The following is a 27,648-nucleotide window of genomic DNA, read 5'->3' on the forward strand; positions in this document are numbered from 1 at the left end:
GATGATATCCGGAAAGATCTTCTTACACAACTATATACACTGAAAATAATATAAAAACTTCTATAGATATTTTTCTCATATGATTAGGCCATATTGTAGGCATGCCTTGTATATAAACGTCTACACGTGGAAGTGTGTGTGTCTGTCTGTCTGTCTGGCCCAGAATTGAGAGGTGGAGTCAGAGCAAGGGCTTCACCTCCGAGGATACGCAAGTGAGGCGAGCACATCAGCAAAACGAAACCTCAGAAAAAAGACAAAGTTGTTTAGCCGCTAATACACAAGTGATGTGAGCACGTCGACAAAACAAAGCCTCCAAAGAAAGACAAAGTCGCATAGCCAATAATGCACAAGCGATGTGAGCACGTCGACAAAACAAAACCTCCAAAGAAAGACAAAGTCACTTAGCCGCTAATACTCAAGCGATGCAGGCACGTAGGCAAAACAAAACCTTCAAAGAAAGACAAAATCGCTTAGCCGCTAATACAAAAGAGATGCAAGCACGTCGGCAAAAGGAAACCTCTAAAGAAAGACAAAGTCGCACAGCCGCTAATGCATAAGTGATGCAAGCACGTCAGCAAAACAAAACCTCAGAAGAAAGACAAAGTCGCTTAGCCGCTAATGCATAAGCGATGCAAACATGTCGGCAAAACAAATCCACCTAGGAGAGAGATGCCCAGAGTAGTTCCTTTCAATTACCTGACATCTCAATTTTTTTTCTGACGATTTCAATAGTTTCTAGGACCCTGGGCTTTTTATAGTACTGTATATTTTTGTAACTGACATTGAAATTAAAAAAGTATCCATTATCGTGTTAAAATCCTTAAATGTTTAGCATTTGTCATATGTTTTAGAATGCTATGATGTTAATATCCTCCTAAAAGGTATTCATTTTTAACATTTATTTACAAATTACATAACACACTTAACTGGTAGGCTATTCAAAAGGAATGTTTACCAAGGAATTTCCCTAATTTTATGGCAACATGTAAAAGATGTCATATCCAATAAATTGGTAAAAGCCCAACATAAATCTCATCTATAGTTTTGCATTTGTCATACATTTTACAAGGTTATGATATATTTGTTAATATCCGCCTAAAATGGACCAATCTGTAAAATTTGAATACAATTTACATAACTTGACTTAACTGCTAGGCTGTTCAAAATAAATCTTTACTGAGATTTCTTTCTGGTTTTAAGGCACAAATGATAAAAAGTCATATATAAAAATATTTTCAAAATTTAGAACCTGGTTTCCAAAGTTTTTACTGTTTTTTTATTTAACATGAGAGATTTGGAAAAAGATAGTTTTAGAAAATATTTCAGTGAACTATGATGACTGCATTAAACCAATTCACTTAAAAGTACTTCCCCAGTCTATTTGTCCTGATCATTAGCAGTTCCATTTGAAAATGGAAAAGTCAAGTAAGCATCCACAAGACAATGATGCTTTTATTGAGAGGGAGAAAGGAAAAATGCCATATGGTATATTGCAGACTTGCATCACTGGGTACTGGAATAAAAGAAATGCAACAAAAAAGTTGACATTGACTATAACAGCCATAACTTTGTCCAGAATGGCCTTTAATACATTGGCGAGAATATATAGTCAAAATGCATGCTACATTTTGTAAAGCACGTAACCATTTTAGGGCTATGGGAGAGTACAAAATAATTTGCCCCAAGTGCACAGAAGTGACACATTATACTATCCATTAAATAAAATAAAATTGGTTTACTGGGCATGTCCATTCTCTATTAGAGTTTTAGTAGCAAAGTAAAATGCATCTGAAACTGCTAGCACACAAAAGAGCAATGGATACATGTTCAAAAAGTAGAAAAAGGACTATGAAGACCAAAAATGAACTGAAACTATGTTTTTTACAGTTTTATATTAAAGATACACTGCAGATTTAACATTACGTCAAAAAACATGTTAATTATTTGAAACCTATATCAGTAGGCACACAATAAAGCATGCAGGCACTGATTAAAAAAAGAAGAAGTTTAGATAATGGAGAGATATGTGCAGCAGAAAACAATGAAACAAAGATAATATTCAAGGTCAATGAGTGGACAGCCGAATAAAAAGCCAGAATGATAAGAAAGTAGAAAGGGAACAGATACTTGTTAGCAAAAGCCATAGTTCTAAAAGTAGCAATGAAACAGCTAACAAAGATTTAGTGAAGCATTTATTTCCAAATTCAAAGCATAGCAGTCTTCAGTGGTGTACTTTAAGCTCGAGGCAACCCTGGGTGTGAGCGTCCCAGGCTATTTTATGACTATTAGCTAAACAGAGCAATGTGCTCAGCAACAAGATACGAGTAAACAGCTGCTTTCTTGGAGCATGGTACTTGCTTGCGGACATGAGAAGCAATAACAAAATAATTCTCAAGAGAAAGAGTTTACAACTAAGCAATGCCAGAGTAACTTCATGAAATGCAGACGTGTCTGAGAACATGACAAAATAGAAGAGAAAATTGTAACTGTCTCAACCATACACTGGAGTTCAGCAAAAGATGACGCTTTAGACAAAGAGACTGTAATGCAGCTTTGCCTTTGGGCCGAATGTAATTAACTACACTTGTGAAATTTTTGAAACTTGAGATTTAATATTTTTAAAATCATTTCACTCCAAAACAGAACTTGCCAGAAAAAATATAACGGTACCATCATTCCACCTTAGTATCTGTCACGATGGATGGTACACTTGCAATGAACGGCAAGATCTTGTCAGTGAAATGATGAACTAACATCATTTATTAAGCTTTAATTGTATAATTTACTATAAGTGCATGCGCTCAACCCCTTGTGCAGCAAAAGAGCAGGTGGAGACATCCTAAGAGTAAGAGATCATGTGGCTTTAGGTGGTCAACTTAATTCAAAGTCAGCGGATATTACACAGCCACTTCATGTTGTTACATAAACAGATTTCTGAAGCCTACGAAGTGAAATGAGATGGTTAAGTCGGGGAAAATTCTGTTGCAGATTTCAAACAATTTTCTCAGGAATATTGGCGAGATGGAAAAATGTCCACACAGCTCAAAGACAGACACTGGAAACTTGATGAGGCAATCATAAGAGAACGTACAGCTAATACTCTGAATCTTCCATAACAAAACAGAGGAAAATATTTCATTGATACAGTTTACAGTGATGGTAGCTTTAAAAGAGACTAAAACTATATGCTGTACAAATTTAAAATGATAATCTCTTAACTTATAGCTCTGAATAAGACAAATGAATTGACTTTGAGAAATGAGCAAGGCTAAGAAATACGCTCACTTTGAGTTAAATGGAAGCCATTTTCCTCAGGCTTTAAAGATTCTGAAAAAACAATCACTGAGCTGGAAGTTACAATAAAAGACTCGATGTATTTCAGTATGGCAAAAGTTAAGAACTTGACTGCCGTATTCAACGTGCCTTGCAAGTTCACTTGAAGATGAGCTTAATGATTTTAAAGTAAAGGGCCGTGTTGATTAACCTTTTAGTTCTGTGTGAGAACTATGGAAAAACAAACTGATGGGTCAGAATCCAGGACAGTTTGTGTAAAAATGATGTTGTCTGTAGAACTTTGCCTCAATTCGCATTTGTGAGTGTACCTAACTTGAAATGTGCTAAAGGAAGTTGCACCTTTTGGCATTTCTTACCAACAATAGTCTGGAAGAACAATTTTGCTGTGCCGGTGATTATATTGCTCCTGAAAATGAATACCTACTGCATTTCGATTGAAATACCAGTATTTCACACGGTGCGGCCAATGGCTGGTAGTGAATCGCCCACCACTGCACCAATTCAACAGACAGCCATCTGAGGAACACTACAATGCTACCCCTCGCCGACCCGTTCACCCTCAATGGCCTCCGTTCAGCCACAACTGGGTCACTGCTTGCAGCATTACCAGCTACCCACCGAGAACGAACAGGGTAGCCGCGTGTGATGGGCGGGCAGTGAAACCGCTTGCCGCCGGGAGCCGCCCGAGGGACACAACACTGCACAAGCAGCGAAATTGCCTCCCTCCAGTCACCGCTTGCAGTGTCCACCGGGCCGAGGATGATGGAGCGGCAGTTACTGACGTGCATGTGTTGCAGCTGCAGCCTCGTTCGCAAGTCTTAGGTCGGATGTCCGTGGCCTGGGGACTACCTGTATATGAAATCCTACGCCTAAAAATGCAATGATTTTATGTGATGTTTTTTGTCACGCTTTAAATCAAGCTTATTTTAAAACCTACATATATATGTTTGGTATCATAGTCACTTATAAATACTCATTGGGCATAACGGACCTCAGTTTAATGGGAATAATCCAATCAGTAAGAGAGTAAATATTTTATTCTCATTTCATGATTTTTACTCCGTTAAATAGTAATTAATTTTTCTTTTACATATTTAAAGAATTTCGGAATTAATTTTTTTTAGGTTGAAGTATAAAAGCAATTAATAATATGCATTGGTAATTACATTACAATATACAGTATGAACTGTCAACTACATAAACTGAGTGTGGCTCAACTTTTCCTAAGACCGACTTCCTCCTGACAAGATCTTTGGTACGTAATCAAGAGCTAGAAAAGAAAGGACTAAGAAAGCAAAGATGACACTGCACATCTCTACGAGTGGTAACACCAGACTGTCTACAATACAAAATACAAATTTTAAGAAAATAAACAATGTACAACGATAACATTATGGAGGTTAGTAAAGAAAATGAAAAATATTCATAAAACATTCTAAAGAAACAAATATAAAATATGTCTTATCAATTATTTAATTAAAAAACACACACACACACACACAGTATTCACTTTAATATGTATTTTAAGGGAATATCGAGAGCACTCAAAAGCAAACTTTACAATATAAAATGATTTAATGTCCATTAAAAGCTTCAGCAATGACTTCAAGAAATAAATCTTATAAAACACTTCTTGCTGGCTTTACCATCACCATGCCTAGAAATGCCAATTTAAAAGGAAGTATTTTGTTAATCAATCAAACTATTTATCTTGTTTAATTGTTAACAGAGTTGTTCTATGGCTCAGTATGAAAGGTGCTGCAACTGAGAAAAACTGACTATACTAACAGCACAAGAAGAGAATGATGTTCAGGTTTTTTTTCTTTTATCTTAACACACTAAGTGAAAAAAAAACAACAAAAAACAAACAAACTGAAAGATACAATGTAGCATCAGATATAATTCAGATATATTACATCCTAAAGAAGTTAGAATTGTATTTCAAGGTTTTTGGTTCATCTTACTTACTAAAACATCATGTACATTTAAGATACTTTGAAGCTACTTCTGAAATGCTTGAGAAAATGACAATCATAAGTGGAATCAGTGACTCAGTTATGTCACTGATAGCAAATATCTGTTCTTACCATATGCTTCCCCTTCCACTCCAATAGGCCCTGCTTGTGGTGTTTCTCCATTCTTCAGGCAGTTGTGAATGTATGTTGCCTTCCATCTAGCATACTTCCTGTGCTGGATGTTCTGTAGTAGGAATAAAAAAAGAAAATAATTATATAATTATTCCTATTTTATATTAATCACAGGTTTACCAAGAAAAAAAAAAATAATAAAGCGAAGACACTTTTTGAATAGGAACCAATAAGGACTGACTTAAGTATACAGATTTATGACAACGAGGGGAAAAATACTGACGTAACCTTAAGTGATTATACTTGAAGAGAATTAAATGACAAGGATCATTATTGACTTAAGTTATTATGAGTTTCTGTTCAGTATCTCGCTGTATTGGTGACTTAGACAGAAAAACAGGAAGTATTTCAATGAAGAGTTCAAAACACAGAAAAACGGTATTCTTGGATTAATCACGTTAGTCTTCCAATTCTCACACATTTTCATTATGTGCCCCATGAAGGTGTGGTTTCTGCTTTACTCATAACACAGGCTTTTCAACTCTGAACTAACAGCACTAACTACTGTTCCACTGTGAGGCCCCTTTAATATTTATAAATAATCAATTTTAAAAAGGCTAATGAACAAAAGCAGTCCAGGTATCATGAGCTGGTGGAGCACTGTTGATGGAGTGGCTGGAATGCTTGTTGTGAGCCCACAGAGGTGGGGTGTAGAGCTTTGCTGGCTGCTCTTTATGCAAGGTGCATACCCTTCTTGGCATTAGAGGAGCCGCAAAAAGGAGAGCCATAAAGTCCATCATAGAGATGGCAGACAGGGCCTCCAGGAGGTTTTGGATCAGGAGGTCCGAATCGTGGGCTACTGATGCTGGGATACAAGCCTGGGCCTGATCAACCCCGGCTGGGTCACCAAAGCAAGGGTGTCTGGTGTCGTAAGACCTGAAATGCCCGATGACCCCAGGAAATATGTCACTGTTCATCCTTGGATGTATATTTAAACTAAGAAAAAATAATAATAATAAAAATGAATGATTTCAATGATCTCCAACCTAAAATTACACAAAAAAGAAAGACAGATGACACATAAATCTTGGAAACTCTTAAGTCACAATAAAGCACGAACTGCTGCATCAAACAAACTATACTGGATGGAAAAATTGCAAATAAAAGAACCTAACCTGCGAAATGTATTCATTTTGGAAAACAATGCTTAAATAAATGTAATTAAAGAATGAATCTGACTGAAGTCAATTCATGTATAGAGATTATAAAATAGCATGTTGTTAATCATTTGCTGCTAAAACATTCTTTGCTAACTATATACAGTAATTAAAATCCTTATAATCAAAACTTAATGCTAATTATTTGAATCTGGAACTTAAAAGATATCACTGCTGTTTTGGCATACTTTAAAATTAATGCCTGATGAAAATTGATTCATCACACTTTGAATCTTTAATTTTAGACGTGGTAATGCCTGCATCAAAATGAAGCTTTAAAGCCAAGTGTTGAAAGCTCTTTCTGCAAGTAATTTAATTTCCAGCCATTCATCATTAAGCTTTTTTCCTAGCAGCGATGTAATCATACGATCCTGTGAGGGCTCATTGTTTGGAGCTAATGTTACAGTATGAAGGCACAGTGTTAAAATGCATCGTCCAATCAGCTTTGTTCAACAAGAGAATGCCTACCCCCTGGGGAGAACGGACTGCTCAATGAAACATTGTCTGTGTTTTGACACAGGTCACTTCTTGCTTTACTACAATATATCAAGCATGAGCGGACAGAAGAAGTGTTTAAAATGCAAGTTTAGGCGACAGGGTTACATTCTCAGATGGGTGTAAATTTCAAGCGACTAGTATTTCTTCAGTACTGTAGTCTAAGCTTTTGTATATCTTACTTCACTCATTGCTAAAAGACCCTCTTAAAAAATCTCAGACAGTTCAGGCTATCAAACAATGTTTTATATGGAATTTTAAATTAATAAAGTAAGATCAATAAAGGACAGAAAGCAAAATGAAGTGACCGTGTATTAAAAAAATGTAATTTCATATTTCAGTTTGAAGACAAGATGTATAATAGCACAAAATCAAGATATTTATAGATATGTGTAATTCCTAAGGGCTCACACAAAGTTCAGTTTTTATCATGAAATAAAACAGCAGTAACAAATAGAATAGGAAATACCATTTAACAGAATTGTGCTGTTAAGAGGATAAAACCACCTTTAGAAATAAATTAAACCATCAACGGTGACATGCACTTGTACTGCCGTTAATAATAATAGAGGTTTATATTGATTATTAGTTCAATCTTGATGAAGACAACTGCGTAATATCTATGAAATGAAGGGGCTGGCTATAAGCAATATAATTCTAGGAGAGTAACAAAGACCTTTAATAAAAAAAAATCAGAAAAAAAATGTAGTTAATCGTACAACTGATATGACAAAATGAACAAACTTGGCAACAAAGAAATGCACAATTGTACCTTTGGAGGCCAAGCCACGTCTTGTGGAAGTGGTACTATTGATGACACTCCAAAATAAATGTGTTGGATATAAAGTTGAACTGTCACTGGTTGGGAATATATATATCTATATCTATATCTATATATATATATATATATATAGATAGATGTAGATATATATATAAAATCCTAAGCATAAAAGTGCAACGATTTTATGTGACATTTTTTGTGATGATGGAGCGGCAGTTAAGTGTCGGAGCTGCAGCCTCGTTCGTAAGTTTTAGGTCGGATGTCCGTGGCCTGGGGACTACCTGTATATGAAATCCTACGCCTAAAAGTGCAATGATTTTATGTGATGTTTTTTGTCATGCTTTAAATCAGGCTTATTTTAAAACCTACATATATATGCTTGGTATCATTCTTTTCCGAATTCACCAAACTTTAATGTGATGTTGTTAGATTTCCAGATTCTTACTCCATTTTTAAATTATAAACTAAAAAAATACCAAGAACTCGCATTCCGTGAGACGGGACTTTGTGCCAAGAGATTTAACCAGGCTCGGGGTTGGAAATAAAAGACAAAGAGTAGGACAGCTCCTGTACAGGCTTTTAAATGTTGAAAGCGCCATGCGAGATGCAGATCATGAGGCACGGCAGCAGCAGCAGCTGATCGACCAAAGAGAAGGTTATATTTAAAAAAAAAAAAATTGTTTCCCATTGTATCACCGTTTAAGTGGGAGTTTCAGAGGGGCGACCGTGTCTCCTTGGGGTGCGTTCAGCCCCCCCCCTTTTCACAACATGAGTGGCAGAGATGTGAAGTGGCTGGTGCTTAGTGCAGTCTGGCGGGGGGGTTGGCGAGTGAAGCAAGCAGGGGGCGAACCCCCCTAGTAGATAAATAAACAAACAAACAAACAAACAAATAAATAAATAAATAAATAAAGCACCTTACAACATAACCTTGTTTTTGTGTAGCTAGTGTATAAGTTTGAAAGTAATTGGATAAAACAAACAAAGGAAAAGAGATTATGAAGACTAGTGATGAATAGTTTAAAAAAAAAAAAAAATCAATTGAAAGATATCACAAAATTATTATTTAAGTAATATTAAAAAAGAATCCTTAGGACAAGTGAAACCTACTACATAATTAAAGAAGATATGAACCATAAAGTTGACTACATCAAGTGCACGCATAGTTTTGGAAAGCTATTTATAACTAGCCAAAGCCCGCCGTAGCATACGGCGGTGTAAGAATAGGAACGGAAAAAGTTGAGAAAGGAATTCAGTATAACAAAGGCTTAGGAAACCACCGTCGCAGTATAACGAAAATAGCAAGGAGCGAAACCAATGAAAGTGGTCGAGAGAGTACCTTCCTGTAGCAGGCTACGGAAAACTTATACATAGATAGATAGACACCACATTCATTGTGTTGCCCAGTCGACATGATAAGTCAGCGCGTCCGTCCTATTGCCAGTGGTAAAAGTGTCATTTAAACTAATACAGGTAGACGTGGAAACCGGATTTTCTGATGAAAAAACAACAACGTTTTAAACAGTATCGTTTACATATAACAGATTTTGGCGAATCGTTTACATGCAATTATTTATATTCATTTATACACTAAATGCGTGTACGTTTGAAAAAGAGAAGCAATACAGTAACACATTTGCATTACTTGCACAATATACACTGTACTATTTCTAATACTTGGTAACATATCATGAAGCAACGAGCAAGAAAAAGATCAGATCACTCTAGGGGTTGAAAAAGAGCATCTTTATCTAAGAATGTCTGCCATATTAAAAAAAAAAAAGAAATTGCAGACAGTATAAACAGTTACTAAGCCACTGCAAAGCAACGAGTGGCATTAGGTTCTTCTACTTGAGCATAAATAAAAGGTAACGTAGCTAATTAACAAAGATAACTCACCGGAATGTTCACTGAGGATTACTGCTTTGTCCTGTACAACCAAAGAGGACAATAAGGAAATGGGGTTCTACTGACATAACAAAAACTCTCTAACAGCTTAATATTAACTGATGTTTAATGAACTGTCAGGTAAGAACTTGTCCACTAGTCTGACTCCAAACATACAGCCAAGGAAGACTGACAACTAGCAGCACCTGTCACTTGAACAGCAAAACTATGAACACAAACGAACAAATAACAACGTGTTTATTCTTTGGAAAGTGAATTTGTCATTTAGGGCTGGGTGATAACGCAAAGAAATAAAACCTCGATTTTAAAAAAGTGTACGATTCACAACTTATTTAAATATTTAACCTAAAAAAATGACTTTTAACTATTCTTGAAAAAGAACAAAAACGTAATAAATAAAAAAACGAGAAGGCTGTCCACCTTAAAATACAACTGTATCCTTCTTAGGAATACGAAAATATGATGGCAGCTCCGGTGTATTCTTCTGCCAGCCACTGGACAGGGAATGTTCTCTTCCTAACATAAACAAACCTGTCTAACGGGATATATAATATGGAGAGTGCCTTATGCGACGCATGCTGAACCAGAGTTGTGGATAATTTCATTCCACTGAGAATTTCTGTTTAAAATGCCGAAATAAAATGAATGTGCTGGTCCTTTCAACTGCTATTATCACTTTGCAAACTTTACATTTTACATTAGCTTGTTCAGCATCCAGTTCTTTTATATCCAAACCAAGTACAAACAATTAAATTCAAGTTACAGACTTTCTTTGCAACAAGCTCATTCATGAGAGAAATGCTACCTTTTTTATCGTTTCATTAATAAGTTTTACCTGCACATGTGACCAGCTGATCAAACTGGGGTGATAGGTGGTCAGACTTTTTATTCTGCTTTGGCATATTCATTGTTTGCTCAACAGTTTAACTGTACCAGTTAGATAATAAAAAAAATTTTAATAAAAAAAAAAAAACACTCATCTCGTTCTGCTTTCATTGTGACTGTAAGATATTCCTTGCAATGTCGATAGCTAGCCCAGTTTAGCTTTTCCACATCTACCATATATGCTCACGTATAAGTCGGGTCTTGAAACCCAAAAAATCAACCATAAAATCAGTCTCCAACTTACACGCCCGTTCAGAAATGTGACACTTAATGTTTTATTTATTTATTTTTTTTACATCTTCTTGCCTCCTCCAATCTCGCTTCAGTTTCTCAGATGCGTTGAATTTTGTTGCAGCTGCGCGGTTACCAATTTCTTTCGCTACTTCAATGACATTTCATTTAAAGCCAGCTTCATATTTTCTTCTGACTGAACATTCCATCATAGATAAGGGATGCTCTTGCGATAAATGTGTATGAGGGTGTGAGATACAAAAAAACACAAAACAGTGCAAACATCGCTTAGGAATAGTTCGGGAATTACCTTGTGGTCATGTAGGCACAATAGAGAGCGAGAGAAAGAGATTAAGAGCACACGCTGATACAGCGCATTGCTGCACCCACATAGAGAAAAAGGCCATGTGCTCCGTAGTTACTCTGTCAGGTGAGCGTTAGCATATCATAATTCCTTGGACCAATAGCGTGAGTTTTCCGCATTTGACTTATACGACTGACATTAGAACATACCAGAAATTATACTGTAAAAAAACGCGAGTATATACGGTACATGCTTCTATACTGAGCCATTTTATTCTCAATCTTGGGTTTCTGATTATTTTTTTTTGCAGATGACACTCAGATTTGTTAAAAGTATATACTCACCACAAGGCTCATGGCTAGTAAAGTGCCTTTCAGAAACTGAATACTGGATGGCGTACAACTTCTTACAAATTCAACAGAAAGAGTTCTTGCTAATTAGCACTAAAAAATGAGCTTTCAGACACAATACCATCATACCTTCTTCGTTCTGGAAGGGCCTCGGCATCACTTTTGAATCCTCTCTGTATTATTCAACTCGCATATGTACCACAAAGAAACTTTCTTTATTCCGCCTTCAGAGCATCTCAATGACCCGCTTGTTTTTATTGTTTAGTGAACATTGTCCATGCTTTCATTATATCCTGGACTAACTTCTATAAATCTCTAATGGAAGACGGCTCCTAATCTGTTATCTCAGCTTCAGTTAGCTCTAAACTCTGCTGCCAGAATCCTCACTCAGACTCACAACAGTGAGCTCGTAATGACGGTTCTGCTCAGTGTATACTTGCTCCCTGCATCTTCAAGGACCGAATTCAAAACCCTGTTACTAGCTTGTATGCCTGTAGCTGATGTTGCATCAGACTACATTAGCATCCAAGTGTTATTACTGGTCTGTCTGCAGTACTGTACAAAACATAGCCTCTACAGCAGGGGTGGCGAACTCCAGGCCTAGAGTGCCGTAGTGGCTGCTCCCATGCCCATTACACAATATCTGAAATTAAAGAGAGGTGATGGTCACGGGAAGGTTGATCTCTCAGGTCACCAAAACATTTTGACTGTGCTCTTAGAAAGAACAGAAAAACAACAGTTTTCAAAATGTGTGCTGTGGCAGAATGAGAGCGGCAACAAGCCATGGAATTAAATAACGGGTTTAGTTAACAGCAAGAACTGGCTTCTCATTGAGAAAGTGATTGGAGGTTGGAACCCCAATTTAGCTGGTCATCTGTTAGCTCGTTTCACATATCATTTCTGCATGGCTGTCATCTAATGAAGAAAAGAATCAACTCAGAGGGCTGAACTCTTCTAACAGGGCTATTAAAGTGATGGGGGAAAAAGTTAATTAGCAGTGAAAACTGGTCACTGATTAGGAAACGGGTGAGAATGAAAACATGTAGCCACTGCGGCCCTCCAGGCCTGGTGTTCGCTACCCCTGATCTATAGCATATAACAGGGGTTGTTTTGGAAGCTAAGCAAATAATGGTATTTGTCAGGTCATAGCTCTATATCCATTCTTTAATAGGAACTGGGCATTAAGGCTCTTTTTTCCAGAAAAAGCCAATAACCTTTCCTTAATTTTATTGCTGTTAAGCTCCAAACAATTCTTTCTGCACCAAGAACAGAGTTCTCCACCTGACTCTTACACTCTGTCTTATCCCACTTAAAAAAAACACAACGCAAGCACCCTGGGAGGAGGTTCGTTAGAGACTGCAGCCATTACTATCCCAACAATATAAATTGTTGTGTTTGTTGACGTATATCTTATATCTTTCCCTAGCAGTATGGTGGTGATTTTAAATGGAATAAAGAATCAGTAACACTACAGGAAAATGATACTAACTTCTGTTTAATATAGGCTTAAGACAAATATATAACACTACTTGGACAAATCATGATACAGTGGAGGGTTCCTGCTTATCCAACTTCAAGACAGAGTATGGGAAAGCATGTTGTCTTAGGCATGGGCAGGAGCGATGTTTTACATGCGTCTGTAGGTGAGGTCTGCTGTTCTCGGCAATATCTAAGCATTTATACATTTCCTACAGTTCAAGAGTCAAACACAATCATGCATGCTTCAAACATGGGTATATTCTGGTTTGCTGTTTCATCACTCACAGAAAATAGAACACCCACTTTAAACCAGAAAATGAACTTTTAGGTCACTGCAAACTCCTCCTTTCCTTGAATACCCCACCTTGGCAGCAAAAAGGTGGTTTTTTTTGCTTCTCTTCAAGCCATATTGCTAACCCTAGTAAATCTGCCCCCTCTGTCAGTAAGCTTGCCTTGTGTGGTATGTGAGAGACAAATATCTTTATCTGTTAGCCATCTTATCTAAATGTATCTGGCTTCCGCTCATATAAATAAAATCAGATAAAATGAAATAAACTAAACAGATCAGAGTGACATACTTTTAAACATTAGCTACAGTGTTACATACATTACACTTGACATACCTCTTCAGACAATTCTCCAAACACAGTGAGGACATCTATCAGAAGGCTTGCAGTATAGAATGACTTGATCATGTTCCTGTTAAAAAAAAAAAAAAAAAGTGGGGGAGATGTCATTAGTCCACAGCTGGCATATATATATATATATATTGGGGTGTATATATATACACACACATACACACAAACCAGATTCCAAAAAAGTTGGGACACTAAACAAATTGTGAATAAAAACTGAATGCAATGATGTGGAGATGGCAAATGTCAATATTTTATTTGTAATAGAACGTAGATGATAGATCAAACGTTTAATCCGAGTAAATGTATCATTTTAAAGGAAAAATATGTTGATTCAAAATTTCACGGTGTCAACAAATCCCAAAAAAGTTGGGACAAGTAGCAATAAGAGGCTGGAAAAAGTACATTTGAGCATAACGAAGAGCTGGAAGACCAATTAACACTAATTAGGTCAATTGGCAACATGATTGGGTATAAAAAGAGCTTCTCAGAGTGGCAGTGTCTCTCAGAAGCCAAGATGGGTAGAGGATCACCAATTCCCACAATGTTGCGCAGAAAGATAGTGGAGCAATATCAGAAAGGTGTTACCCAGCGAAAAATTGCAAAGACTTTGCATCTATCATCATCAACTGTGCATAACATCATCCGAAGATTCAGAGAATCTGGAACAATCTCTGTGCGTAAGGGTCAAGGCCGTAAAACCATACTGGATGCCCGTGATCTCCGGGCCCTTAAACGACACTGCACCACAAACAGGAATGCTACTGTAAAGGAAATCACAGAATGGGCTCAGGAATACTTCCAGAAACCATTGTCAGTGAACACAATCCACCGTGCCATCCGCCGTTGCCAGCTGAAACTCTACAGTGCAAAGAAGAAGCCATTTCTAAGCAAGATCCACAAGCTCAGGCGTTGTCACTGGGCCAGGGATCATTTAAAATGGAGTGTGGCAAAATGGAAGACTGTTCTGTGGTCAGACGAGTCACGATTCAAGTTCTTTTGGAAATCTGGGACGCCATGTCATCCGGACCAAAGAGGACAAGGACAACCCAAGTTGTTATCAACGCTCAGTTCAGAAGCCTGCATCTCTGATGGTATGGGGTTGCATGAGTGCGTGTGGCATGGGCAGCTTGCATGTCTGGAAAGGCACCATCAATGCAGAAAAATATATTCAGGTTCTAGAACAACATATGCTCCCATCCAGACGTCATCTCTTTCAGGGAAGACCCTGCATTTTTCAACAAGATAATGCCAGACCACATTCTGCATCAATCACAACATCATGGCTGCGTAGGAGAAGGATCCGGGTACTGAAATGGCCAGTCTGCCGTCCAGATCTTTCACCTATAGAGAACATTTGGTGCATCATAAAGAGGAAGGTGCAACAAAGAAGGCCCAAGACGATTGAACAGTTAGAGGCCTGTATTAGACAAGAATGGGAGAGCATTCCTATTTCTAAACTTGAGAAACTGGTCTCCTCGGTCCCCAGACGTCTGTTGAGTGTTGTAAGAAGGGGAGATGCCACACAGTGGGGAAAATGGCCTTGTCCCAACTTTTTGGGATTTGTTGACACCATGAAATTCTGAATCAACATATTTTTCCCTTAAAATGATACATTTTCTCAGTTTAAACTTTTGTTCCGTGATTTATGTTCTATTCTGAATAAAATATTAGAAGTTGGCACCTCCATATCATTGCATTCAGTTTTTATTCACGATTTGTATAGTGTCCCAACTTTTTTGGAATCCGGTTTGTATATATATTATATATGAGACACAAGAATACCAAACAAAGGGTTACGAAGAAAAGACGAAAATAGACAAGAACTATTCACAAGAATCTGAAGGATGGTTTCGCAGCGTGTGATGGCTGCCTATCTACTATTGGCGCTAGTCAAAAAGCACATAGGATGTGACCACGGCGTCTCGAAATGACATAGTCTGTGAAGCAAGCTTTACAGGTACGTGATCGAAAGAAGAATCACCAAGCAAGAAAGGTTAAGACACACAAGGATACAGAAGAGAGGTGCAGGAGGAACCCTGAGGGTACACATAAGAAAAGAGATATCAAATAGTAAACATTTTAAATTTATTCTACTACCTGTCATCAACAGGTACCATAGCTAGTATTCTATAAAATTTGACAAAAAGAATACAAAATGTGGCAAATAATGAATTTTTGCATTTAGTTTTAAGACAAACAAATGCCTTTAATGAAAGGAAAAATGTCAGTAAGACACTACATAATTTCTTAGGCTCTACAACCTCTTTCGTGATACCATCTGTGGTTTCACCTACAGTCCACTACTTTATTTAAAGTAAGTATTTAAAAAAAAAAAAAAAATTAAGTATTTAGGCATTTGCTTTCAAAAAGTGTTTCTTTTAAGTTATATCAATGTGTCTTCTTTACAGTAAGCCTGAGGAGTTAATTTAAAATATATACTGAGCAACGTCTGAATTAGCACACTGGTATAAAAAAAAACCTAGGACTAGGATCCAGTACAATTTGCACCAGGACCGACAGATTTTTATAAATTAAAAAAAAAACAGAGTATTTTATTATTTAAAAAGTTATGAATATGAAAAGAAAATAAAGACATACTTGGACATGTATATAATAAAAATGTGGCAAATATACATTATAATCATTCATTTTTACCAGCTGCTTATTTTATTATATAAAGCAGTAGGACCACCACTGTCCACCATCTGAATATCTTTATTACTATTAATCATAAAATAAGGGTTGTTTCTACTTCTTCAGAAGGAGAGCAGAAATAAATAAAACCAGAATATATAGTGCACACCAGAGGATATGGGAAAACTTCCTTCATGGTTATTATGCCATTAAAAATGGTTGCAGGAACACAAAAGATCTCTGGTCAGCTAATGGATAGAATAAAAAGATGTAGAAAAGCACATTATCACAAATTACACCTGTATACTTAGTCAAATATAAGGCAAAATAACCTGCCTTGGAGTGAAAGCATCTCATTAGCAAAGAGTGCAAGTTAGGCACTGTTTGTTAGCAAGTCTCCGAATTTCACTAATCTGGATCCAAAATCCTTTGTATGGTTAGGATTTCCTCTCCTCTCAATTGACTGCTAAGTGTAAGGCTGGCTGGTTGTGGCTGACATGGTGTTTGTTGCCGTATGTTTATGCGAGGTGTTGGAGTTTCCTGAATATTCCCAGGGTATATCAGCTTCCTCTCTGATGTGGTGCTTTGGTAATCACCAATAGCAGCCTATAAGTGTAAGTTTTTATCATTGGCTAGACTGTGACGCTTGACCTTTGTGAGGTTCACAGAATTCTTTGATGTCAATCATCCCCCAAGATGCTATTTTTACATAAATTGCTCCTAGGCTAATTCTATTTACTTTTTGTTGGGTCTTATAGCATGGATGTCCAACATTTGACCTTAAATTGTGGAACTGAATATGGCCTTATCTGACCTCTTAGGAAAATAATGTAGCCCCTCGCTATGATGCTCTGCAGGTGTCACACATGCCCGATCTGCTTTCACTCTCTAAGGCCAAGTTTATACTTCACGGGACACGATACATGCTCCAGGAGATGCTCCTGCTACGCAAGTGTTTTACTGTTTATACTTGCACACGTACTTTACGTAAATCTGGAAGAATCCACCAGGTGGCAGTGCAAGATATTATCACGGTCAGAACAGGTTCATCTTCGCTGTTTTGTGAATTGCCTGGAACACCCATTAAATTCCGAGAATACCTTACTGCAATATCTCTGCAAAGTATGTTTAATGATTACATCCATCAATCCAGGGATGTGCCCATTACAGCAAGCAGTGGGCACGAGGCAGAAACAATCCCTACACGACGCATCAGCTCATTGCAAGGTGAACACATGCACACACATACACTAGCGTCATTTTAGTGTCACCAAATCTGCTGTGGAAACGACCCGGACACAGACAGGCGGACATGTTGTAATTCACCACCACACGTATTTTATTTAAACTATTTACAAATGATATGGTCACACAGACCCAGTCCAAAGTGCACAAACCCCAATAATCACACAGTCCTGGCCACAAATGCCTTCTCTTCGGGCCGCCTCCACACTCTCCTCATGCCTCATCCTACTTCCACCCGACTCTAGCCTCGAATGAAGGGAGACGGCCCCTTTTATACATGACCTGGACGAGCTCCAGGTGCTTCCGACACTCCCCCGTTGGCCATGCCCCAGCGTGGCGGAAGTGCCGGCTGTTCTCCCGGCAGCTCTCCGGGTGTTGTCCAAAGTCTTCCCCCCAGCACTTCCTGGTGTGGCGGAAGTGCTGGGGCAACAGGTCCCCAAGGCATTGGGGCGCCTCCTGGCGGTGACCACGGGCCCCTACAGGGTAGGGCTTCCATACCCTCAACCCGTGGCCCCCAGAGCAACCAGGAAGGCGGCCCCCACGTGATCCAGGGTGGGCTTTGACCCTCTTCCGGTCCTTCATGGCGTCCCGGCCGGGTCGTTGCCCCTGGCATCCCTGACACTGCATATCTTTGGAAGGAAACCGGAGCACACTGTGGAAACCCAGCAGGAAAACATTGCAAACTCCAGGCAGGGAAAACTAGCGACGTGACTCCCTGCAAGATCACAGTGCTACTGCTCCCCATGTGTATAATTATTACCAGTATTCATTATTTAAATGAAATTAATGATTTATCTGTAAAATGTAACATACATACTTTAATGCATTTCATCATGAAAGTGATATCAAGTATAAATCTAAGGATTCTAATTGTGCAGCGAGTTAGAATATCATGCATTTAATGTGTTCTGTGTGGTGATCTACTGCTGTTTGCCGCTGCTGTCAGGTCAGGAGGAAGCCCCAAAAAAAAAAAAGATGGCACAAAAGATGGTATGTGAGACTTAAAATGTATCGTGTCATTACGATTGGGAATATGTAACGCTTCAATATAAAAGCACCATAAATGCATTTATATGTCGCCATTTTGCTTCACCACATCAAACTATTCATCAAACATCAAAGCACGCACATCGATCCCTTAAGATCCGCATAGAGGCTTTCCGTCACATGTAGATAGCAAACAGAGACTCTGACGTCACATTACAACTTTAATCACACTGTTCCTCCCGACTTTTTGCTGATACTGCAACTCACACACGGGTCGCGTTAGTTTCTGAGGACCTGCTCAGAGGACGCGTCAAATGAACACTGGGAATGCGTGGCAGCCATGATGCATGTGCGTACACGTTCTGTGTGAAGTATAAACGAGTCCTAACATGTCACTATTCCTGAACGATCAAATCATACCAAAAATAAAAATTTCATCTCAAAAACTTGCCAACAAACCTAGAAGATTAAATGCATTTAAATATGCTGACAAGGGGCATAAATTTATAACCAAACCCCATTTGAAAGGAAAAGATGTTGGTATAATTTCTATGTTTTGAAGCAATTTGAAGGTTAAGGAGGTTGCTTTTTACGATGTAACCTTGCTTTATTCTTTTTTTTATTATTATTTTTATTATTTTTTTTATTACTTTTTTAATTTATACCCAAAAATCCAAATAAATTTACTGCAAATTTTTCAATCAACTATTAAACTACTTACAGATACCACAATTGTGTGACCTGCTGGGGTTCTGCTTGGATTCTTAACATACATGTGGCCATTAACTGTCCTTTTAGTAATGTATCATTGGCTGTTCTTGAAAGTTTGAAGTTAACTCAGCACATTCATTTTCCTACACATTTTCATTGTTACAATTAAAGACTTAATCTGTTCCTTTGTCTTGATGATAACATGGTCTTCAATTCTCTAGTTGCCATCTCTGATCACAAACTCACTGAATACTATTTTTGTATTCTCTTTCCTAAGCCTGATGACAAAGCTAGTATTACCTACCAGAACATTAAATCTTTTACACAATCTTTACAGACCATGTCTATTTTGGAAATATCTAAACTGTTGACATGGTTATTAATTATAACCATCTTATTTCTAACACCTATGAGTCATCAGTGTGTAGTTGTTAAGTTTAATATAGGAGTTTGTCCTTTATTTGATGGTGTATGATACATTAGCAGATCAAAGTAAATGGCACATGCTGCAACAATCATTCTGTTCCTTTGAGGCACATATCTGAAAATCTAAAAATACTTTGTATTTTTTTGGCACTTATCATTAGTAGTTACATTTCTACTAGTGAAACCTGCTTCGCTGGAATACAGAAAATGTTTCACAGTATGCAGGATATACCCTAGAAAATAATGTGTTCATTTATATTGAGAAGAATAAACTATTGTAATTTAGAGTTGTCAATATCATTCACTTAATACCATTAAGGTAATAAAAATACAACAGCAAGTATGACAACTAGACCAAAAAGTACAACTATATGGCTCCATCTCTTTATTGGCTTTCATATTAAGCTTTACACAATTTTAAGACTCTTACTCTTGACAAATACATTCATTACTTCTCATTGCTTTATTAAAATAATTAACAGCAATACTCTCAATATGCTGGACAAATATACATTCCAAGGGAAAAAATTATAAACTTGCATGTAAATGACTCAAGCTTTAAAGTCCAACATGTGCATTAAACTACTGTAAATTCTGTAATATGAAAATGACTTTGGGCTGTTTGTACGCAAGGCTCACAACCACTAGCTTAAAATACTAGCCTGGGCTCTCACTTATGGACGTCTCTTCTCCAGTTTCTAATATATGCCAAAGATTTGGATTTAAGGTTGACCATCAACTGCCTCTATATAAAGAGTCTAGGAGAGTGAGGATCCTTTTCCATGGCCGATTCCAGCCTTGATCATCTCTGACCTTTTCTGTACTAGAAAAACCAGGTTAAGGAAATTAAATGGTCCATTATAGATTTAAATCTTTTAGTCGTGGTGCTTTGTAAATCATGAAATTACAAAGCCTTAATTATACAGGCAGTCCCCGGGTTACGTACGAGATGGGGACTGTAGGTTTGTTCTTAAGTTGAATTTGTATGTAAGTCGGATCAGGTACATTATTTTAATAAATGCTATTGTTGACTGACTGTAATCAAGTGCTCTGCCAATGAATGATGGAGTTTCACCTCTCTCTGAAATTTTTATTATTTCTACTTAATTTTCCATGGTGATGGCTTTTCTCTTCTTTACTGTATCACCAGCACTTGCATCAGATTTGTGTTTCAGAGACATTGTTGAAGGGTGAAGACAAAAAGTAAGGGTGAGCTCTTCTGCACAGCACTGTACACACTATCACAGCAGGAAGGCACCCCTCATCAGCACATCTGGCGTACTGAACGAGTGACAACTTCCTGTTAGGAACATAACAGTACAAGTAGGCTTGCTATTGAGAATGAATGGGGTCAGCGAGGGGCGGTTCACCACCCGCTCACCACAGTCACCTCTACTTGCATACAGTATACTGCCTGCAGCGTCAGCCCACCGAGCGCGAACAGGGTGCAGTCAAAGGCGGGTACTGAATCGCACCACAACAGGAAGCCACCCGAGGCACACTACAATGCTGCCTCCCTCCGCCCCATTCACCCTCAGTAGCCTCCGTTCAGCCACAACCAGGTGCACCACTTGCAGCATCGCCAGCCACCCACCGAGAACGAACGGGGCAGCCATTCGAGAGGAACTGCAAGGCTGTGTGGTGGACGGGCATTGAAACGCCCCCCTCTGCTCCATCCAGCCGCCGTCCAGTCAGAAGCAGTAGCTGCGGCAGCGTGGTGGGTGTGCAGCGAACCGCCCCTCTCCCCCCATCAAGCCTCCATCCTGCACACAAGCACTGGCCGCTCACCCAGCCGCCCACTGAGAATGAATGGGGTTGGGCCCCCACCACCCCATTTGTCAACCGGGGTTACCCAAGGAACACTACATTGCGCGAGCAGCGAAACTGCCCGCCTCCAGCCACTGCTTGCAGCGTCCCCAGGCTGGAGATGATGGAGCAGCAGTTACTGAGGAGCCTGTGTCGCATCCCCCAGACAGATGAAGGAGCAGCTGCGGCCCCGTTCGTATGTTGGCTGTCCGTAACTCGGGGACTACCTGTATTCATGTTTCAGATTTAAATTATTTTTGATTTAAAAAAAAATTACATATTAGTTTTTTTACATACAAGAAAACATTTTCCATACATGAATTAACTTAAAACTGCAAATTTACCCTATTTGAATACGATTGTGAATTTTTAAGACCACAATTTTCATTTAAAATGTCGGTTACCTAGTTTTTTTTTTGTTTTTTTTTTTTAGTTTTATGTGAACTATTTTGGAAATGTAAACCACACTCTTGCAATGCAAATGGAAAGTGCAGTACAGTATATAAAAATAAACTGAAGTAAACTGTGTGAATAAAAAGCAAGCTAGGAATAGGTTCACTGAATAACTGACTAAGTTTTTCTTAACCTAAATCTGTCCTGCAGGAACAGATGTGTGCAATGACGTGTGTAAATGTTTTTGTTTTTAAAAAGTAAAGCAGTGTGAAATGTGTGGTAATAATTAAATATATCTAAAAGATTATATTTAAAATCTCTGAAACCTGATGCAAAAATCTTAAGCTATTTTCTGACGCACCACTACCAAAAAAGTGTGATTTTGTAAAGCAAAAAAAAACCTTTTATAGTATGAGAGAGTAATTGGAGTCAATCCCACATTTTCTTTCAGAACCCCTGTATAAAACATTTCCTTTATGTGTAGGGCCTGATAAGGCTCTAACTTTGGCCACACAATTCACATTGTTCTTCTGATCAAACTGTTTGAAGCTGCAAACCCAGAAGAAATACCACCTAGCATGGCACCAGCAGGAAAAGGTTTAACTTTTATATTTCAACAACCACCCATTAAAACTATTCTTCTCATGTTTTTTTGCTAAATGGCATGTTACTAAAGTTCAGGTTTAACTCTGTGAAACAACTCACTGGCATATGTTTCAGTAACTTTACAATTAAAAAATAACCTTGTCAGTGAAGAAAAACTATAATGATCAAACACTGAGATGTAATGTATTTGTACGAAATGCTTTCTAACAGGATTAATTACAAAACGACTCACACTTCTGCATGTTTCTCATTGTTATTATACAATACCCAATTCAGTTTTTATGGAAATGCATGCCATTAAATGTCTTACTGTTTCATGAAATCAAGACATAGAACAAATAAACAATGAGAAATAAAACAAAATAAATAAGTCAAAGAATCATTAAGTGTAAAAAAATTTACTCTGATTATGGATTCCTCAAATCAGCCTGCACCTTTTGCTGGTTTAACAAAAAAAGACTGTGGTAAAACCCTTATGATTCAGGATGTCAGTCACTCTATGTAAGTCATCAACTCTTCCTCCAGACCATCACACCTTCTCCTCCTCCATGTTTGACAGTTGGTGTCACACACTGAGGACCCATCCTGTTACCAACTCGACTGCGTATAGATGAACTGAAGATATCCGATTTGGAGTCATCGGTCCATAAGACTTTCTTCCAGCCTGCAGTAGTCCACACGTTTACATATTATTGTTAAACAGGCGATGTATAAAATAAAAAAAAATAATAATACTTACTGAAAGAATGTGTTATATTGAATACAGTTTTTAATATCATTTACACATTTATATTCCCATTATACAGAAAATTTGGAAGGTTGTTTAAGTAAAATACTACTTCTGGTTGATTAACTTTTCTCAAATTTCATACCTGTTTGCTTTTTCTCACTATAAACATCTATACAAAATCTGAATCATCGATCTGTAATTATAACCAAAGTTTACTTGAAAATTCAGAAAAGTATTCAGTTAAAGTACCACTTCCAGTTGCCAGAATTGGACCAAAAGTTGAAAGGATTCTTTATCTATACTAATAAAAGGCAAAGCCCTCACTGACTGACTGACTGACTCATCACTAATTCTCCAACTTCCCGTGTAGGTAGAAGTCCGAAATTTGGCAGGCTCATTCCTTACAGCTTAATTGCAAAAGTTAGGCAGGTTTAATTTCCAAATTCTATGCATAACGGTCATAACTGGAACCTACTTACATACATATATACGGCCATAGCCTGCAGCTCGGTCGCCGTTTGAGGCGGAGTTACGTCCCTCATCGTCATGCCTCCCACGTAATTGAGTGCCTGCCCATATAAGGCCGTCCGTCAGCAGCAATCCAATAGACACGCTGCCGCTAAATATTCGCGGGTGAAGGACTGTGCTTATGCAAACGAAGATGAGATGGTCAGGGATAGCCTAGTGTTTGGCACAAACTCAGCGAAAGTGCGAGAGAAACTTTTAAGTGCCGGGTCTTAGCTAACATTAAATAAAGCCGTGGACATCGCAAGATCGCACGAGATAGCACAAGGACAGCTGAGAACCTTCGATGCATGTACTCCGAGCGGCTCATGTGGACTGACTGTGAACGCAGTACGCAGAGAACAAGTAAGAGCTCCAAAGAGCGCTGAGAAAAAAACGCATTACACAATTGAGAAGGCAGCAAAAGAATATGAAGCGTGTGACGTATACAAGCATATTCATAAGTGCGGGTACTACGGAAACAAAGCACACAGTGGAAAAAGTCAATGTCCAGCTAAAGCAAGACAGTGTAAAAAATGTGGTAAATTCAACCACTTCGCTAAAGTCAGGACTGGGAAAGGTAAACCCGTACATGCAGTGTGTGATGTCTCAGATAAAGAGGAAGACGAGCTGTTTATTGATGCAGTAAGAAAGGAACAACCCTCTGAATCTGAACAAGCCTTTGTAGACATATCAATAGGAAAGCAAGGTGTAAAGCTTAAGTTTAAATTAAGTTCATAGACACGCTGCCGCTAAATATTCGCAGGCAAATCCACAACTTAATACCGGGAATGCCTGTTAAACATCTTAGATTCACGAGTACCGATTTGGGTAGTGAACACTTCAATGAAAGAAACCTGTTATCTTCACAACGGTTGACAAACACGGAATATAACTTGAACACAACACATCCTCCAAATACAAACCTGATTGAAAGAAATAATGATAATCAAATCCGTGATGACAGCAACACTCATAACAGTCACAAAACAATTACATTGACAATCATGTTATGTTATTTTTAAAATATTTCCTTTTCTTTTTCATAACTTCTTTAACACACTACTTCTCCGCTGCGAAGCGCGGGTGTTTTGCTAGTTTTTGATATAAAGCAGGAAATACAAAATCTCGTTAACCGAGGTCAAAGCGTTTGAGTTAACATGTTTACACACAGACAGACATACTTTCAAAAATGGTATTTTCGGACTCAGGAAGCTCTAAAACATCAAGATTCATCAAAATCTCGAGGCCAAATTTTTTCACAATTCCTATACTTTTTCACAATTCCTATATAATTCTGTAGAGAAAAGCCAAGCAAAATGACATCTTTTATTGGCTAACTAAAAAGATTACAATATGCAAGCTTTCGAGGCAACTCAGGCCCCTTCTTCAGGCAAGATGTAATCTTGATTACATGATTACATGATCACATCTTGCCTGAAGAAGGGGCCTGAGTTGCCTCGAAAGCTTGCATATTGTAATCTTTTTAGTTAGCCAATAAAAGGTATCATTTTGCTTGGCTTTTCTCTACATTCATAATGTCTAACACGGTACAACAACCTAGTACTATATAATTCTGGTAATTTAGGTACAAAATAAGCCATACAACTCAGTGACTTATCTGTGTCTGGGTTCCATTACAGCAGTTATTAATAAGCATGAACGGCACTTTTAACAAAACAATTCTAGAGGGACCACACAAGACTTATGCAAGAAAATCTGCTTAAGTATTCATGCCTTGGAGATACAACACTGAACCGAATCACACTCACACAAGCAGAACCAGTGATAATAAAATGTATAGCTTAATAACACCATTGAGGTCAGGTCTGGCCAGGCACTGGTATTGCATGTTGTCGCATACCTCACATGACAAAACAGCTCGGGATCCTGGTTGGCAACCCCCCAGGCACACACATGGTTCAGTCCCACCCTCCGGAAATGACCCTCTATTTTCTGCAGCCAGATGTTATGTGGGCATTCCCTTGGCCTGGTCCAGCCACTCGGGTCCTCAACAATGAGGATCCTGTGAGCTGGATCACTCTCAGTGCCGTAACTGACACTTCCTCACAATGCAGCTAATGTGCCTCACGCAGGACTCCATGAGCAACACAAAGTCAAACCAGAGGTACCCAAGGATGGTCCCAAGAGGTCTCAGGTCACTGGATAGCATCCATTTCTCACAACCATATAGCAAGACAGGACGCACCAGGACTCTAAAGACTTGGACCTTCGTCCTTTTGCAGAGATATCGGGAGCGCCACACACCCCTTTCCAGCGATCTCATGACCCCCCATGCTCTCCCAATCCGTCTACTGACTTCATAATAAGCATCACCAGAGACATGAATGTCACTGCCAAGGTAAGTAAACCTCTAGACAAGGCTGACACTCCCTCCGCAAACAGATAAACTGCTGATGGCTGTGCCCAAGAGGTCATTAACTCTTTTAGGGCTGATGTTGACTTTTGTCAAAAATTCAGCAATAGAGGATGGTAATCAGCTGTAAATGTGAACTTCCCCGTGTGATTAATAAAGTATCTATCTAAATTTCGACAGAACTCGCCCTTATGTTTTAGTTTGACTTTCTTTGCTTGAAGGAAAGTTATTTAGCTTTGTTGATTTGACCTTAATTGCCTGCGCGTGCATGAGAAGTGAAGAGCAAACATCTGGTGAGACTAAAGCATATGTGCAAAGCAAAATACTCCATGGACGTTTTCCATATTATTACTGAATCGCACTCTGACCTTTTGGAGTCTGAGTTTGATGCAAGTGATCTGGAGATACATATCGAAAATGAAAGTGAGGTACCAGCCTATTGGTCCCCAGTTGATGGTGGTGCTGAACACGTTCTTGTAGATGACACGCTTACAGCAGCGTTTGCCTAGTAGGACCACCACTTGTGATGACGAGAGGTACAAACCATATTGCATCACATTATGATTGCCACCGTCGCCCACCTGCTGTGTGAAGGTAGAGGTAGCCAGCCCACCATGCATTCTTGCTGACCATTGAGCCAACCCTGTGCAGCAACTGCTGCCAGAGATGCCGAACAGGCACCAACAGCAGCCACAGCAAGTAGCAACAGACAGACGTTTTATGTTGATTTATGTGTGAAACTAGTGCTTTGTGTGCTTTTCAGAAAATGTAGTTTTTTGGAAAAAATATTCAGCCCTCAAAGAGTTAAAGGCCCCAATCTTGGTTTTTATCAGGGCATTTGCAAGTCCACACACTCAGACTCCTTGCTCAGTCTCTCGAGAGCCTCCATTGACTCTGCAAAGGTCACAGCATCGTTGGCCAAGTCAAGATCAGTGAACCTTTCTTCACAAGCAGATGCCCCGCAGCTGCTGGACCCCACGACCCTGCCCAACACCCAGTCCATACAAGAACTGAACACACTCTTGATGAACTCCAAATTTAACTGGGAAAAACACAGAGGTTCTGCCTCCTCTCTGCACAGCACTCACACTACCAGTGTACAGGCCGGCCATGACATCCAGCAACCTTAAGCCATTGAGAAAAAAGGAAGTAAAAAAAAAAAATATATCCCATAATCTAGATCAATCAACACATCTCGGCATAAGGACATCCAAAACAGAAATTAATATTCATGTAGTAAATGCCGCAATTCTAATATGACATAAAAGCAACTTCAATCGATCCAGTAGGAATACAACTTTTTGAAGAGGAAACTTGACACACCTTTCTTTCATGTTTGCAGACTTAATGGGAGAGTCTTTAACTAATGACTAATGAAACATGCAAGTTCACGGAAAAATGAATTCAAAAGTCAGATGCTGAATCCTGGCCTGTCTCACCAGGTAACAGGTGACTGTTTAATTCCCCTTTTTTATTTAATGAATGTTTTATTGCAAGTGGCATTGTATTATTGTGATACCTTCTGCTACTGTCATCTGACAAAATCTAGTAAAATAGATTTAA

General features: G+C 38.5%; 1 protein-coding gene across 2 annotated transcripts in view; it reads right to left on the reverse strand.

The window, feature by feature from the left end:
• The window catches only part of vta1 (vesicle (multivesicular body) trafficking 1), a 111,286-nt gene that overhangs the window by 15,332 nt on the left and 68,306 nt on the right, over positions 1-27,648 (reverse strand). For both annotated transcript variants that reach the window (XM_039738384.1, XM_039738382.1), the window contains exons 4-5: positions 13,652-13,727; positions 5,382-5,493 (exon numbers count right to left, since the gene is read on the reverse strand). In XM_039738384.1, the coding sequence (XP_039594318.1) occupies positions 5,382-5,493; positions 13,652-13,727 (188 nt within the window). The remainder of the gene's footprint in view (positions 1-5,381; positions 5,494-13,651; positions 13,728-27,648) is intronic.

The sequence above is a fragment of the Polypterus senegalus genome, chromosome 16 (genome assembly GCF_016835505.1).
Source record: "Polypterus senegalus isolate Bchr_013 chromosome 16, ASM1683550v1, whole genome shotgun sequence".
Lineage (NCBI taxonomy): Eukaryota > Metazoa > Chordata > Cladistia > Polypteriformes > Polypteridae > Polypterus > Polypterus senegalus.